This window comes from Larimichthys crocea, chromosome XXIV (assembly GCF_000972845.2).
Source record: "Larimichthys crocea isolate SSNF chromosome XXIV, L_crocea_2.0, whole genome shotgun sequence".
Classification (NCBI taxonomy): Eukaryota; Metazoa; Chordata; class Actinopteri; family Sciaenidae; genus Larimichthys; species Larimichthys crocea.
Window position 1 is genome coordinate 11,458,851 of NC_040034.1, and position 13,938 is coordinate 11,472,788.

A 13,938-nucleotide genomic window follows, 5' to 3' on the forward strand; every position below is an offset into this window, starting at 1 on the left:
TGACACAGGAAAATGTTTGCTGATGGCAATTCTATGGGCTTTGTCCGACTCTTTCTCCTTCATGACGACTCGATTTAAGTCTCTAAATGTTTGACTACAAATGCAGGAGTGCTATCCAGCTCCTTCCCCTTTGTCCCGCGAGGTTTGAATGAGTAATTCAGCCTTTGTGTCGCTCGATTGAGGGGGCAAACAGAAAGACAAGATTCTTGAGCGTTCAAGCCCCTTTCCATGGTTATGCACTCTTTAGATCCCCCCCACCCTTCACCAAATCCTACAGCTGACATCACTCTTGGGGAGGGTATGGGGGGTATCTATGTTACAAGCTCAACGTTACCAGCTCCAGAATAAAGCTAGAGTGCATGCATATTTCAGCAGAAATTGCACTCATTTTTATTTTAGCACACTCCGAATTTTAAGAGATGTTTGGCCAACGCGCAGAAATCACCATGTAGGAAAAATATCGCATCCCCTCAGCGGTTTTTTCCAGATCTCCATGACAACAATTTGCAATGGTGAAGAATTCGATACCAGGGCGCTTGGAGGCTGATTGGGGTGCATTGTGAGGGGCCTGGGGTCGCTGATTGGTTCAAGGAAAGCACCATAACTACAAGGAGTTTATATTCATTCAACTAGTTGAAGTGTTCCCTACTGCAGCCTGGAGAGAAGTCTGTGCTTGGACTGTGGTTTTGAGGAGTCTGGACTCATCCAGCAGTGGTGAGTAAAGACTTATCACATTCAATTTAGACTTGATTGCAGAATTCCTCAAATACACAGAAATGCGCAATTACGCAAAGCCTAATTTTTTTTCTGATTTCCCTTTAGATCTTGATGGTGGACTACAAATTCTAAAATGGACTGATTAGGCCAAAATCATTGCAAATATGGCAAACGCAGACAGTGAGGTAAAGACGTTGCTGAATTTTGTCAATTTGGCATCCAGCGACATCAAAGCGGCCTTGGACAAGTCAGCTCCGTGCAGACGCTCTGTTGATCACAGGAAATATCTGCAGAAACAGCTCAAACGTTTCTCTCAGAAGTACTCCAGAGTGCCGAGATGTCACACACACAGATCTGCTGAGTACGGGTGCACCAAACCCATGGGGACTATTCACCAGAGTGTAAAGGTCGCAGAGAAATCCAGTCCTGATGCTCAAAGTGTGGAGAATGTGGGCTGCGCTGTGGAGCAGGTGCCTATGAGGAAACGCCAACTACCAGCCTCATTTTGGGAGGAACCTAAGTTGACCCAAACTAAGAGGGAGCACACACATTTAGGGGTCAAAAGGAACCACGCAGGCACATCTGAGGGCAGCGAAAACGAAAAGAGGAAAAAGAGTTATGATGATGACGCAAAGGCCAATCTGTCTGCATCCAGTCGACGCAACACTGCCGACAAAGACTCGCTGAAACTGGACCTGACCTCTCACCACTGTGTGAGTGTGTGCGCCTGCTGCCCCTTCCAATATCACGGACACCAGGTCCTCCACAGTCATATTGTTGTCCCCCATCCGCCCCTGGGACTGTGGAGCAAAGCAGCAGGGAGTGAAATAGAGAGACCCGAGCATCCTTATGGACAGAAAATTCACACGCACGTTGTGGTCAAACCCATACCAACCAAACCCACCGTGCAGTCACCGATCTTCAGTGTGTTTGGATTCATTTAATTACTCCTCTAATGGACCCGTCACACGATGTGTAAATAGGACTAATTATTTCCTCCTGTGCTCTACACAGACAACTCTTCCTCTTTCAACATTTGTACATGAGACACTTCCTCAAGCACTTACCGGAAAGCTTCATCTATTTTTATCGTATAACTCAAGTTGCACTTGCAAAATAGCGTCATCATGTTCACTTTCATGTCATTCTGACGCCTCTGAGTGTCTGAAAACTGACAGTAAGTTAAAAGGTTTCTACTTTTAGGTTTCTACAGTGAATGACTGTTGCTTTTTTTAAGTATACATGCAAATCAATGAAAGCATCCTGTTTTAGTTTTCTCTTTCAACTATGGAAATAGAATGTGGGACATAGTTTGCTTTTCTTTGTCAAAGTAATGTTTGATAGGCACATATGAAAAAAATGCCTTTTATTTTTTAATAAATGATTCAACTTCCCTCAAGGACTCCTTTGGGAAATAGATCATTTTTACTGGAGCACTTCTGTGAAACTGCAAAACATTCTGACATACAGATTAAAGGAACCCAGTGTCACATTATATATGTTATAAATAGATGTTTTATACATAGAACATTGCTTTTTTAGATTTAAGATATTAGAGGCAACTAAAAAAAGAAACACAATGATAAATTTAGTTCCACATCTGATGCCTATGTTGCTTGATGTTCTTCTTAAAGTCAGTCAGTCAGTCAGGGTCAGGTATCTGATCAGTCTGTTTGGCAGAGGTAGGCTTGTGAGAGATTTCAGTCTGTGTCTCCCCATTTCAGTCCGAATCTTTAATCTGCAAAGGTGCAGCAATGGACGAGGTGACGCTGTAGACAAGACAGGAGAAAAGACAAAGAGGACTGTCACTTGCATATTTGTAGACGAACTGTATTACATGCACATGTGAGGAAGTGAAAGAGACACATTTGCATGTTAGGATGGAAGTAAATGATAAGATTTTGCCTGACACTTACATGACTTCCTCTTAACAGCGAGCCATTCTTCACGGCTGTCCAGTAGTTCAGTGAGCTTGCTGCACAGCTGAACATGGCCAACATGCTCCAGCAGCAGGTCTATGATCGGTCCTGCCCATTTACACATAACTGATGCTGAGATCCACTCACAGAACTGAAAAAAAATTGGAAAAAAGACAAATTGCTTATAAAGAACATACAAATTTCAGTTACTTTGTGAAATCTGTGACATTACTTTTGCTTCCTTTTCAAACCTGTGTTTCCCTTTCTGGTGGCTCACTGCAGTTTAAAGGAAGTATATTTTCATTCAGCAAAACATATCCATTGCTGCCATTTCTTATATGGGATCCTTCTCCTGTTGGGTGAGGTGCATTGCCATGTGTACATGTAAAACAGGAGAGAGCATCGCAGCCATTGTCCAAAAGGCACTTGAGCAGAGACAGATTATTCATGCAAAGTGCAACAACAGCAGGGAACGCAGTAGCATAAGACGGGATTCTAGCGTTGGCATCGGCCCCTCTCTCCAGCAGTAAGGACACAGTGCTGACACAGCCCTGCCGTACAGCCATCAGTAAAGGACTGACTGGGTCCAGGCTTAGACTAGCACCAGCGTTTAGTAGCACCTCTGCTGTCTCAGTGCTGCCGTTGGCGATAGCAAAGTAGAGGGCTGTTGCTCGTTGATCAGCATACTGGACAGAGTGACTGTGGGCCAGTGTGGCGTTTACATCTGCACCTGTCTTCAGCAGCACAGCTGCCACAGTGTGTCTGTTGTGCTCTGCTGCCAGGTGGAGGGGGCTGATGCAACTGTGACGGAGCCTGGCTCGACTTGTCACTGGGACAAGCAGGGACACAATCCTGAACACAAAGTGAGGATGTTAACAAAGCAGAATACATTGAGGCAACAAAGACAAAGTAATTTATTTAACTCTTATTATATCACTATTTACAGTAAATGCTCTATTGCACATTGACCACAATTGTTGTATCTGAATATCTACATCTTAACCATTGTTAACTATTATAATGACACCTAATTACTCAGCTTACTCAACTTACTCATGGTGTCCATATTGTGCAGCAAAATGCAATGGCAGCAGTCCTGAGTTGGTGGGTTTGTTGGCATCAGCGTTTTTAGTCAACAGCACCGCTACGCTTTCCCTGTGGCCATTTTTACTAGCCTCATGCAGCGCTGTGACGCCATCACATGTCTGGATGTTCACATCTGCACCTACAGAAAAGCATCAAGTCTTTATAACCTTTAAATGAAGATGAAAAGCGTTAAAAGGGGGAATATTTTGTGTAGTAAAGTACCTTTTCCAATAAGGTAACACAGTGCCCTCATCTGTCCTCGCTGAGCTGCTACAATGAGTGGTGTGATGCTGTAGGTATTAGGTGGATTGATTGAGGCCCCGGCTCTTATTAGTATCTCACAGATCTCTGTATTGTTTTTGGATACAGCCTCATGGAGGGCTGTCCAACCCTGACCACACCGCTGGTTCACTGTGGCTCCATAGGACAGAATGAGGCTCACCATATCCACATTCTCCAACTCACAGGCTACAGAAACAGATAAGACACACTGAGTCATTTCCACACTACACACCTAGTTATCCACACTTGTTTTAGTCTATATAGATCTGCTGTATACAACTGATTTCACAGCTGTACCTTTGTACAAAGGGGTCTCTTTGTTCTTGCTGCTGATGTCGGGGTCGGCGCCTGCCTCCAGAAGGCACTGCACACATGACGAGTGTTCACAAGACACAGCGAGCAGCAAGGCTGTCTGCTCCTGCAAGGTACGTTTGTCCACTGAAACTGGATGGGCTGAAGACAAAAATATACATAAATACACAAAACAAAACAAACTGAGTGACTTTTGTAGCATATTAAGACATGTGCAAACAACGTTTGAAAGTCAGGGACATGTCAGCACTCTGTCCATACTGTTCTCATTTTCCTACATTATCGCACTGAGCCTATTTGATTCAAATTAAAGATCCTCAATAATGCTTTGAATGTCATACCCCTCAGTAGGATCTTCAAGCACTCCGTCTGTCCACAGAAGGCAGCATGGTGCAAAGGTATCCACCCATCTTTGTCCTCCTTCTGGAGGTGGTGAGCAGCGGATGTTGCCAGATCATTAAGAGCCTTCAGATCGCCTCTTCCAATGGCAAAGACCACTGGGTCAACATCCCTTAAAAGGAGAGAAAAAACACTTTATTATTTACACTAAAAATACAATTAAGTGTAATTTCAGACAGACATCAGCACTGTTTGAGGGCTGTAGTTGTGATGCAACCATGGACCTTTATTTGTTTGTTTACGTTTATTAGGGACCATGTACAATTAAAACATGCATTGTACCAGAGTTAGCCTCAGGCTAATTTACATCCGCAGTCCCTGGCAGGACATAAAACGTCAAAAAACATATGAACATGTACATATATACAATAGACAAGTCACTCATGACACACACAAACACACACAACATAAAAACATTCTGTCAGCACCATAAATCAGTGGTTACAGATTTGACTGTTTTTTAGTGTTTTCAAACATTTTCAGTTGTGATAATATATAGATTTAGATGAGTATCTGAATCTTGGCCCCTTTTAACAGCAATACTGAATTCTAACAAATGTAATATTATATATATATAGTATAGTAGTATAATATATTATAGTTATTAAATGAATCATTAAACATATCTCAATAATATTTTTCTAAAGTGACACAGAAGATCTCAGTTCTCACACACACAGACCACACACACACACACACACACACACACACACACGCGCGCGTAAACACACGCAGTCTCTGTGCCAAACCAAACAAAAGACTCACTCCGGCTCTGACGTTATGTCGCTCTGAGCGTCTCCTCTCCTCCTGTCTCCCCGCAGTCGCGACACAACATTATTACATTTACCTCCAGCATTACGAAATTGAGATAAGTATTCAGAATAGCTGAATTTGGTCATTACTGGTGAGAGATTTCACGGCAGTATGTGGTCACAGGGCGCAGCGAGCAGCGTCGAGCGGGGGGCTCAGCTGTGCTCTCTCAGATTATTTTGGGACTGTATTGTCGAGCCGCAGAGTGACGGGTTTATCCATATATGTCAAGAGACTCGGTCATTCAGAGATAAGGCAGGCAATGCTGGAGGTAATGCAGCCCAAAGATGTCTTTCTTTGCACGGAGCCTTTATTCTATTGGCTGGTTTCCACATTAAACAGCCAGTTAATAAAAAATGACTAATCTTAAAGGGGAACTTAGGCAAGAATGAGCAGGAACAATACCAGAGTGGGGAAACATAAAACAATTAATGACAACAACAGCTACAGAAGATAAAAGATAGACCCATCATCATTCATGAGTCTCTCTTTTTTGAGACCTATAAATAAATGAGTTCACAACAAAGCATAGAAACCAGGGCTGTAGCCAAGATTTTAGAAATACTGGGAGGTTTAGACTCTGTATCCCTTTGAAGTTTGCTGTCCAGGTCTGAGAACGATAAAACATGTTCAGCTGCATTGTACTGGAAGATGCTCAGAGAAGTCTTTTCAAATAAAGTATGAGAATCATGTCTAAAATCCCAATTGTTCATAACTTGTATGTTTTGGTAGAATGTAAACAACTCTGTAAACTCTCATTTACATTGATAACATAAGCTTTGACCACAATCTCTGGTTTATGTTTGATAATGTATTCACACTAGAGAAAATTAATTTATTTTATTTTATCTATTTCTAAGACACAGATTTTCCCTCACATGCCTCCTAAAAGGGTTCAAAATTAAAGGTGTGTAAGATTTAGAGGTTCTATTTACAGAATATGACAGAAATGGAATATAATATACATGACTATGTTTTCATATTATCAACTGTAAATGATTTTTTTGTTTTCATATCTATAGATGCTGCAGATCCAGCTTCCTCAGAGTCTGCCAAAATGAACTGCCATGTTCCTACAGTAGCCCAGAAAGGACAAACTAAATATTGACTCTAGATAGGACCTTTCATATTGTATTGCACACAACATATTTTCTCCTTCTTGATGAAAAGGAAAGGATGAGGAGAGAGGGGTGCAATCAGCCAATCCGCTATAGATGCCACTAAATCACTGGTCTTTTAAATCCTATTGGGGGCACTGGTGAGCAAATTGTGTCTTAACTTTTTTTTTAATTTGGCTTGGCTGCATAGTCTGGAAAAGCAACAAATACTGTAAAACAACTTGATTAGGGGTTCAACCAAAGTTTAGTTGTCTTTTTCCTGACAAGGGAGTCCTCCCATACTGAGGAATAGACCCTATGCTTTGGAAATGAAAGAACTCCCCATAGAAATTCATGAATAACAGCCAGTTATACTGGACATAATTTTACTACACAAACCTCTGGCTGGACATTATAACGAGTCACAGCTATGAGGTAAGACAAGCTGTCATTTCTCAAAGGAAGACACACAAAGTACAGCAAAATACAATAAAGTTAAAAGTGTAACAGTGTAATGAATAACTTTGCCAGCAGTTTCAGATATCCAGAAGGGACAAAACTTTTCCTTTGTTGTTTTCTTTTGGCAATTTAATGTGCTGATCAACTGTTATAAAGTAAAAGTAAAGTAAAAAGAAACACTGAAAGAATTACTTTATTTTAGTGGAAAGTGATTATAGTGAATATAAATCAGCATAGTCATTTCAACCAGAATAACACGAAGATGTATTCCGGGATTGTTTTACTATAATAAATGCTATGCAGTACCTTGTAAAAAAAGTGCCTAATAAAGTAATATCATGTTTCTTTACCTGAGCACTGTTGAGTTGACTGAAGTGTGGAGACTCAGGGAGTAGACAGCCAGCCTGTCTCTGATATCATTGTTTAATCTCTGGTAAAGAGACCTGGATCTGCTGACAGCGATCATCACAGGAGGAAGATGTGTTGCTTAGTCTGAGGACATGGACATCCAACAGTGCGCTGCTGCCTTCTTCATAGACTAGTGATAAAGCTGCTGGTCCAGACTGTAAGATTAGGAACCAAAGATAGAAGACAAAAGGTTTGCAAAGCCCCTAAAACTAAAGATAATGCATATACAGTAAAACACACATATGCTATCATAGCCATACTGTATGAATTAGCGACCAAGCTCTTTTGACAGAGCTGAAATCTGCACTGGCAGACATCAGAGAGCAGCAGCTTAGGGCCATGTGGATAGATGCCTTTTAAGGGCATGTTCAACTGTGTTTGATTCAACTTGATTCTGCTGCTCAACTCTGATGTGAGGCTGAGTTTAGTGCTACAGTGAGTTATGCAGCAGAAAGACAGCATTAGAATAACACATAAAGCTAGAGCTACAGTTTATTTGCTCAACTGTGTTTGACTACGTCCAATGGACTAAGAAAATGCTGCTATATCCTGAACAAAGAACACACACAGAAAGAGGAGAGCTCTGAACACATTTAGATGATCAAATGTATTAAAACAGTTTCATAAGCTACCCATTCATAACCTTATACAGAGACGTTTAAAGCTTGCACCATAATTCAAAGACTTTAACTCACCAAGTGTTGCTGGTTCCTTATTCACAGAAACTCCTTCAACATGTGTGCTGATCCTCCTTTAAACACATCCCCCTGTTGTTTCACTCTCGCATGATGTGAAATTTTAAAAACGTGCTTAAAGAGCCGTGACAGCTGATTTTTGTTTTGCAATCACTTCTTCTGACGTGTTTGTAAAAAATGCTTCCTGCAGTAAAATGGAAGTACACAAACAAGTTCTTCAGCTTATCTATGTACAACTTGAGGAACTAGACTACCGAGTAGCTCTGAAGTTGTTAACACACTTCTTTTTGGCTGACAAAGACAATCTGGAAGCAAATTGTTTTTTTATTTACATCCATAAAAATAAAATATAGTATATACAAACATATAGCTCTAACATTATAACCATCATGAAGGTGGAATTTAGAGCAGGGCTGTTGGATAAGAAGATTAGAAAGGTGGCATTTATTTACACCTATTTATAACTCAGTTCACATTGAAGTTTTCCTATAAGCATTACCAGAACTTTTGTTTTCTGTTTTTGTTTCTTTCTCACAAGCGTGTCATAACAATAATGTGATGCCTCAGTTCCATTGAAATGTATCAGGAAGCCTTGTCAGTGAGCCAACATACACAGTGACATGGCCATTAAAATAGTAGAGGTAAGTGAAGTTCAGCTCTTTGATATTAATTACACTTGTTTTCCTGCTATCTTTAATTTAATCTATAATTAGGATGCAGCTTCATATCAATGTCTGCTATGAAAAAAAAAATGTAATCAAATATTTAGCCCCCTTTCACTCAAACATGTGATTTACTTAATGTTACTTCACTTGAATGTTTGACCTTCACTGTGCAGAATGATGTATGTGTTTCTTTGTGCTTACATCAAATCTGTGTTTAAGGTGCGTGCAAGCACATTTTTGTGACATCACAACTACTTTGGAAACCATCATGGTTCAATATGCAACTTATTATGCAACACACACATGATGTTGAAACTTCTCACTGAGAATGAACTTTTCAGTGAAATATGAGATCTTGCATCCACCAGTTAAACTTTGTGTTATGAGCCTTTTTTTATTTTTATGTATGCTTTTATCATTCCATACCAAAACTGAGTTAATTGTGGGACATAGTGGTGTAAAGTACCAAATACATAGGTACAAATTTGAGGTAGTTGCACTTTGGGTTGAGTACTACTTGAGTATTTCCTTTTGTATTATAACTTTATACATCTACTTCACTACAAATATTGTACTTTTTTAATCCATTAAATGTGAACTGGCTGAGATAATCCTACTTCTTGGGAAATAAGCTGGAAAATGCATTGTCACAAGGCCGTTTTTCTCATGAAAAGTTGACTTGATATGTGGTTCTCATAGAATGGCGATGCTACAAACAAATGAACTTTTTTTTTCAAATGAGTTTCTAGTTTCACGTTTCAGGTTTATTTGTCATGGGTCAACAATACAATGAAATGTGTTGAACAAGAGGAATCTCAGCATTAAGAGCACTAATCAGTGTAGCAGCACTACACATAACAATAAAAATAAAGAAGTAAAATACAATATTCTAACATTTTTAGGTAATAAGGAATCAAATAGAAACACAAAATAAAGATACTAAATATAAAATAGGCTAAAATAGAATATGAAAAATATGTGTAGGTGTTCTGTATGTGTGAGTAAGTGTTGAAGTGTTACTATATACATAGATATGACATACTATATAAATAGGATATACTACAGTATCTAAGTTGATAGTAGGAGTAAAGTGGCACGTGTACACAGGGATATTGGAGTATTGATTTAAACAGAGTAAAGTGACTGGTGTTAAAAGTATTGCACAAAAAAAAATATCAAGTCTGGTTCAGTAGCAGCAGTCATAATTTGCAAAAGTCCTGTTTGGTTTTGTGTTCAGAAGTCTGGTGGTGCGTGCAGCCATTCCCCTGTACCGTCTGCAAGCTGGGTGGCTGTGGTCCTTTGAGATGCCTTCTGCAGGCACCGGTAGTGAAAAATGTCCTGTATGGCCGGGAGTCTGTTGCCTCGACTACTCTCTGTAGTGATGTGTGGCTGTGAGGAGCTCCTGTACCAAACTCTGATGCAAGCTCTCAATGGTGCTCCTGTAGAAGCTCCTGGATAAGTTCTTATAGAGCATGACGCATTGCTGCAGATTACACTACCTAACAATATAAAGTACTGAGCTCAACTGTAAACATCTACAGCAGTAAAGTGTAACATACACATTAATGCAGCAGTAATATTAATCCAAAAACATCATCTATGATAGGGGACCATTTTTACTACCATTTTTTTTAAACTTTTGATACTCTAAGTACATTTAGCTGATAATACGTTTCTGAACTATTTTTTTTATAGTATTGTAGTAAAGAACTGTGATTACTTGTTCACAAGTCTGCAGAGTAACAGACCCGTTCATCCCGTACTGTGCATCCCGTCTTTGGACCGCATGTGTCAGCCGTCTGTAGTTCGGTCCTCTGCTTAATTTGGTAAACAGTTCAGGGGAATTAAAACGAAGTGATCTCTCTTCATTTTCTCCTCGTCTCGGATCTCTAACGATCTCATTTCCATGCCATTTATTCAGTCAATAAAACAGTGCCGCCTCCCTGGCAGTTGCCATGACAACGGAGAAACGATCCCGGCACATTCCCTGTTGTCTCGCCTCCGTTACCTGGGCAACAGCTACACAAATCCAGGAAAACATCCGGAACAGGCCCGTTTGGACTTCTTTCTGATCGTCCAAACGTGGAATAACTACAGGACTTGTTCACTCATCAGGATTCCTGGACGATATATTTGCAAAAAAACAAAACAAAACAAAAACAAACGCAACACCATGACGACGTCTTTACTCCCTGTCATAGACAGTAGCGATCCTCGTCTAAAACTGACGGTGCAAAACAGAATGAGAAATATTTTTGTAACACAGTCGGAAGACACCAGGTAGGCATTTGCTTTTTATTATAAAGTGGGCAGCATGTCAATGTCCTTTCTCTTTAAAAACCCATTCATGAATGTTTCGCCTCATAATTATTTTTCTCCTCAGACAAAGAAAAGAGGAAAATGTCAACCACATACCAGTTGTAACAGAGGTGAGACAGTATAAAAATAAGGATACATTCATTTCTTGTCAACCTGTGTATTTAGGAAATATAATATTAATATTAAAATAACATTACTAATAAATAAATTTGATTTGTGCTGACTCACTCTTTCGTGGATCTTTTAGGCTATGTGAAAAGAGTTTTAGTGTTTGTGCAGCTGATTGTATTTTTTAATATGTATATATATATGCAGACTCCCAGCAGAGTCCTTGAGACAGGAGTGAATACTACACAAAAGACCCTGGTTCTGAAGAAACAGGCTGAGTTGGATGAGGTGGACAAACAACTAGCACTCAAACGGCAAGAGTTTAAAAGCTATGTGGAGGCTCTAGCTCGGAGAAGGTCTGAACTGGAAATAAAACAACAGCAGGTGAATGGGAACCTCCCAATTTGAATATACCACTGTCAAATGACTCTGTCCTAACACAGTTTCCCTTTGGGATCCGTTTACCCAGACTAAAGAGAGGGTGATGAAATTTGAAAAGTTTGTGGCTGAAAATGATGTGAAGCGACGCCAGGCGCGGAAAAAGTTTGAGGATGCACGGGAGCAGAACATGTTGAAGCAGAGAGAGTTAGAAGATCTGACAGAACAGCTGAAACAACTTAGAGCCAGGTGAGAACGAATGAAAGCTTTAATGTGAAGATATCACTTCTTAAGTCATCTTTTTCACCTCTGTTATCATATCTCAATTCACAGCCATCAAGTTTTAAAGGAGAGAATGGCAAAATACAAAATCTATGAGGATTACTTGATGAAAACACTAGATTATTTCCCCAGCTGTGAGTTCAAAACTGACTGTTTACATGGACCTGCTCTATTTATCCTAATGAGTTACTTATACACCGAGTGTAATCCTTTTCAGCTTACCTTGACAATGGGTCTGACTCTTTGGTTATGCCCATCATTCGGCGCCATGAGACCCTGTCCATCACCCACAAAGAGCTTCTGCAGCGTGTACGGCGTCTGGAGGAAGAGGTTGAGCAGGGCCAGCGACAACTGCAGACCATGAAGCAGGAACACAGCGTAAAAAAACTGGTCAGACACACAGAGATACTATTTAGATTATATGGCATTGCTTAAATGAACAACCTATTAGAGTTTTTATGTGTGTTGCAGATGGCCAATAAGGAACTGTCTGAACTCCAGAGTGAGTTAGAAACCCTGAAAGAGAAGAACAAGCAGATGGAGGTTAACCTGATGACGCAGGAAAGCCTGTCCAGAGAGAAGGTATGCTTTCAAGATTATGAGATGAAAATGACTCTTAGCTAAATTACAGACAGGAGATTTGGATAGAAACATTGTCATATGCCATTGTCTCTCAGGTTGGACAAGTGGGAGCCTTGCTTATGGCCATCAACAACCTTGCCGAGCAGTGTTATCTAGACGCATATGGACCTCTGGAAAACATGAACGTACTGACAATGATGGACATGGTGAAGGTAATATTGGAAGAAAAGAGTTAAATATTAGTATTTGTACTGTGAAATTGAAATTCCTTTGCCTAACTTTGTTTTCAGGAATATCTTCTGGATAAGGCAGACACAGAGAAGAGAGTGAGGAGACTGATGGAGTCAGGGTCTGCCATGACAAGTAAAACAGCTCTGACAGACAGAAGAGGGAGAGGATCGATGAAAAGCATGAGCAGCAAAACACAAATCAAAAGTCCGAGCAAAGTCAGCAGAAAGAGCGAAACAATGAGTTGATGAAGAACTTTTATAATTCTGATTTCATGTTTGTTAAGTGTGAATGTTTATTGTTGACCTTGAAAACAGTAGTTTGACTCTGGAGTAAATAAACCTTGTGTTGTGTTATTGTCATCAACATTTCAGAGAGTTTTGGCTCATCTTTGTTTAGTTTATGTTGTAGAGTTTCAGTAGACAGAAATCTTTAAATGCTATGCACCAAATTTTGCACTAAAACTTAATAGATTTTGTAAATTACTGTGCACCAGAACTTCGAAAATATGTGTCTGGAATGTAATCATTGCTGCATTTTGAAATAAATGGTAACATTCAAATTAAGCTGTTTGTAAGGAAGAATTCTCCCTTAAATGGGTGTGCAATGGCATGCATGCTATTTTCTGTTTTTAAATTATGTGGAGCAAGGATTCTTTGCAGTATTGTGCATTTTGTTTGTACAGTAAACTAAATATAATGTTGCACAGACAATCTGACATTGCTCTTATAGGTCCTACATATCACTAACACATTTTCTGCAAAGCAAATAATTGATTATGACCTGCTTGGCCTTGCCCGACAGGTTTTATACAACCTCCAAGTGCAGTGGATCACCAGTTATGCTGCAGTGCTACTCATCTGGGCAGTGCAGTGGAAGCAGAAAAACATGACAACATGCCTTTTTGTCTTTAATTTGTATTCCTGCAGTTTAAGTAATAATCTGGCATGTCAGGCTATGAAGCAACACTTCAGTTTAGAGTACTTCTGGCTAGTGTGACTATCCTCCATCCTCCTGCCATTTTAGTAGATGCTTCATAAATGTGAAAGGATCCCTTCAGTGGACTGTCTGAGCCCCCTACCTTCAGGGCTTCAGAATACTATTTATGACTAGTGGTGGAGAGTAATTAAGTACATTTACTCTTAATTTTACTTGGATAATTTTGAAATAATTGTATTTTAGTATTTATATA

General features: G+C 39.9%; 3 protein-coding genes across 5 annotated transcripts; 2 read left to right on the plus strand and 1 right to left on the minus strand.

The window, feature by feature from the left end:
* Positions 1-333: 333 nt before the first annotated feature.
* Positions 334-4,160, plus strand: LOC104921400 (protein FAM181A). 2 transcript variants are annotated; one of them, XR_002043170.2, is made up of 3 exons: positions 334-714; positions 823-1,894; positions 4,092-4,160. XR_002043170.2 is itself a non-coding variant. In XM_010733923.3 (2 exons), exon 2 carries the CDS (start codon positions 882-884, stop codon positions 1,659-1,661), a length of 780 nt encoding a protein of 259 aa, XP_010732225.2. In that variant the 5' UTR covers positions 334-714; positions 823-881; the 3' UTR covers positions 1,662-2,043. The 2 variants fall into 2 exon arrangements, 1 of the variants encoding a protein (XP_010732225.2); XM_010733923.3 differs by lacking the exon at positions 4,092-4,160 and having other exon boundaries at positions 823-2,043.
* On the minus strand, positions 2,069-8,291 carry asb2b (ankyrin repeat and SOCS box containing 2b). 2 transcript variants are annotated; one of them, XM_019279520.2, is made up of 9 exons: positions 8,185-8,291; positions 7,432-7,644; positions 4,658-4,827; positions 4,302-4,457; positions 3,945-4,190; positions 3,690-3,861; positions 2,888-3,488; positions 2,634-2,787; positions 2,069-2,486 (listed from the first exon to the last, which is right to left on the minus strand). In XM_019279520.2, exons 2-9 carry the CDS (start codon positions 7,545-7,547, stop codon positions 2,356-2,358), a joined length of 1,746 nt encoding a protein of 581 aa, XP_019135065.1. In that variant the 5' UTR covers positions 7,548-7,644; positions 8,185-8,291; the 3' UTR covers positions 2,069-2,355. The 2 variants fall into 2 exon arrangements, with proteins under 2 accessions (XP_019135065.1, XP_027131042.1); XM_027275241.1 differs by lacking the exons at positions 7,432-7,644; positions 8,185-8,291 and adding an exon at positions 5,481-6,092.
* Positions 8,292-10,633: 2,342 nt separating this feature from the next.
* On the plus strand, positions 10,634-13,160 carry ccdc197 (coiled-coil domain containing 197). The gene is made up of 9 exons (XM_019279523.2): positions 10,634-11,129; positions 11,233-11,278; positions 11,484-11,660; positions 11,746-11,903; positions 11,988-12,070; positions 12,154-12,326; positions 12,408-12,518; positions 12,614-12,730; positions 12,809-13,160. The coding sequence occupies exons 1-9, from the start codon at positions 10,756-10,758 to the stop codon at positions 12,992-12,994; spliced, it is 1,425 nt and encodes a 474-aa protein (XP_019135068.2). The 5' UTR covers positions 10,634-10,755; the 3' UTR covers positions 12,995-13,160.
* The last annotated feature ends 778 nt before the right edge of the window (positions 13,161-13,938 follow it).

Excerpts from the sequence above, each read along its gene's own strand:
- LOC104921400 (XM_010733923.3), top strand. The coding sequence starts at position 882 with ATGGCAAACGCAGACAGTGAGGTAAAGACGTTGCTGAATTTTGTCAAT.
- asb2b (XM_027275241.1), bottom strand. The coding sequence starts at position 5,614 with ATGACCAAATTCAGCTATTCTGAATACTTATCTCAATTTCGTAATGCT. Across the intron at positions 4,458-4,657 it reads CTTGAAGATCCTACTGAGGG|CCCATCCAGTTTCAGTGGAC; the intron begins GTATGACATTCA and ends TTTTGTCTTCAG. Across the intron at positions 2,788-2,887 it reads CACCAGAAAGGGAAACACAG|TTCTGTGAGTGGATCTCAGC; the intron begins GTTTGAAAAGGA and ends ATTTTTTTTCAG.
- ccdc197 (XM_019279523.2), top strand. The coding sequence starts at position 10,756 with ATGCCATTTATTCAGTCAATAAAACAGTGCCGCCTCCCTGGCAGTTGC. Across the intron at positions 11,661-11,745 it reads TGGAAATAAAACAACAGCAG|ACTAAAGAGAGGGTGATGAA; the intron begins GTGAATGGGAAC and ends CCGTTTACCCAG. Across the intron at positions 12,327-12,407 it reads AACACAGCGTAAAAAAACTG|ATGGCCAATAAGGAACTGTC; the intron begins GTCAGACACACA and ends TGTGTGTTGCAG.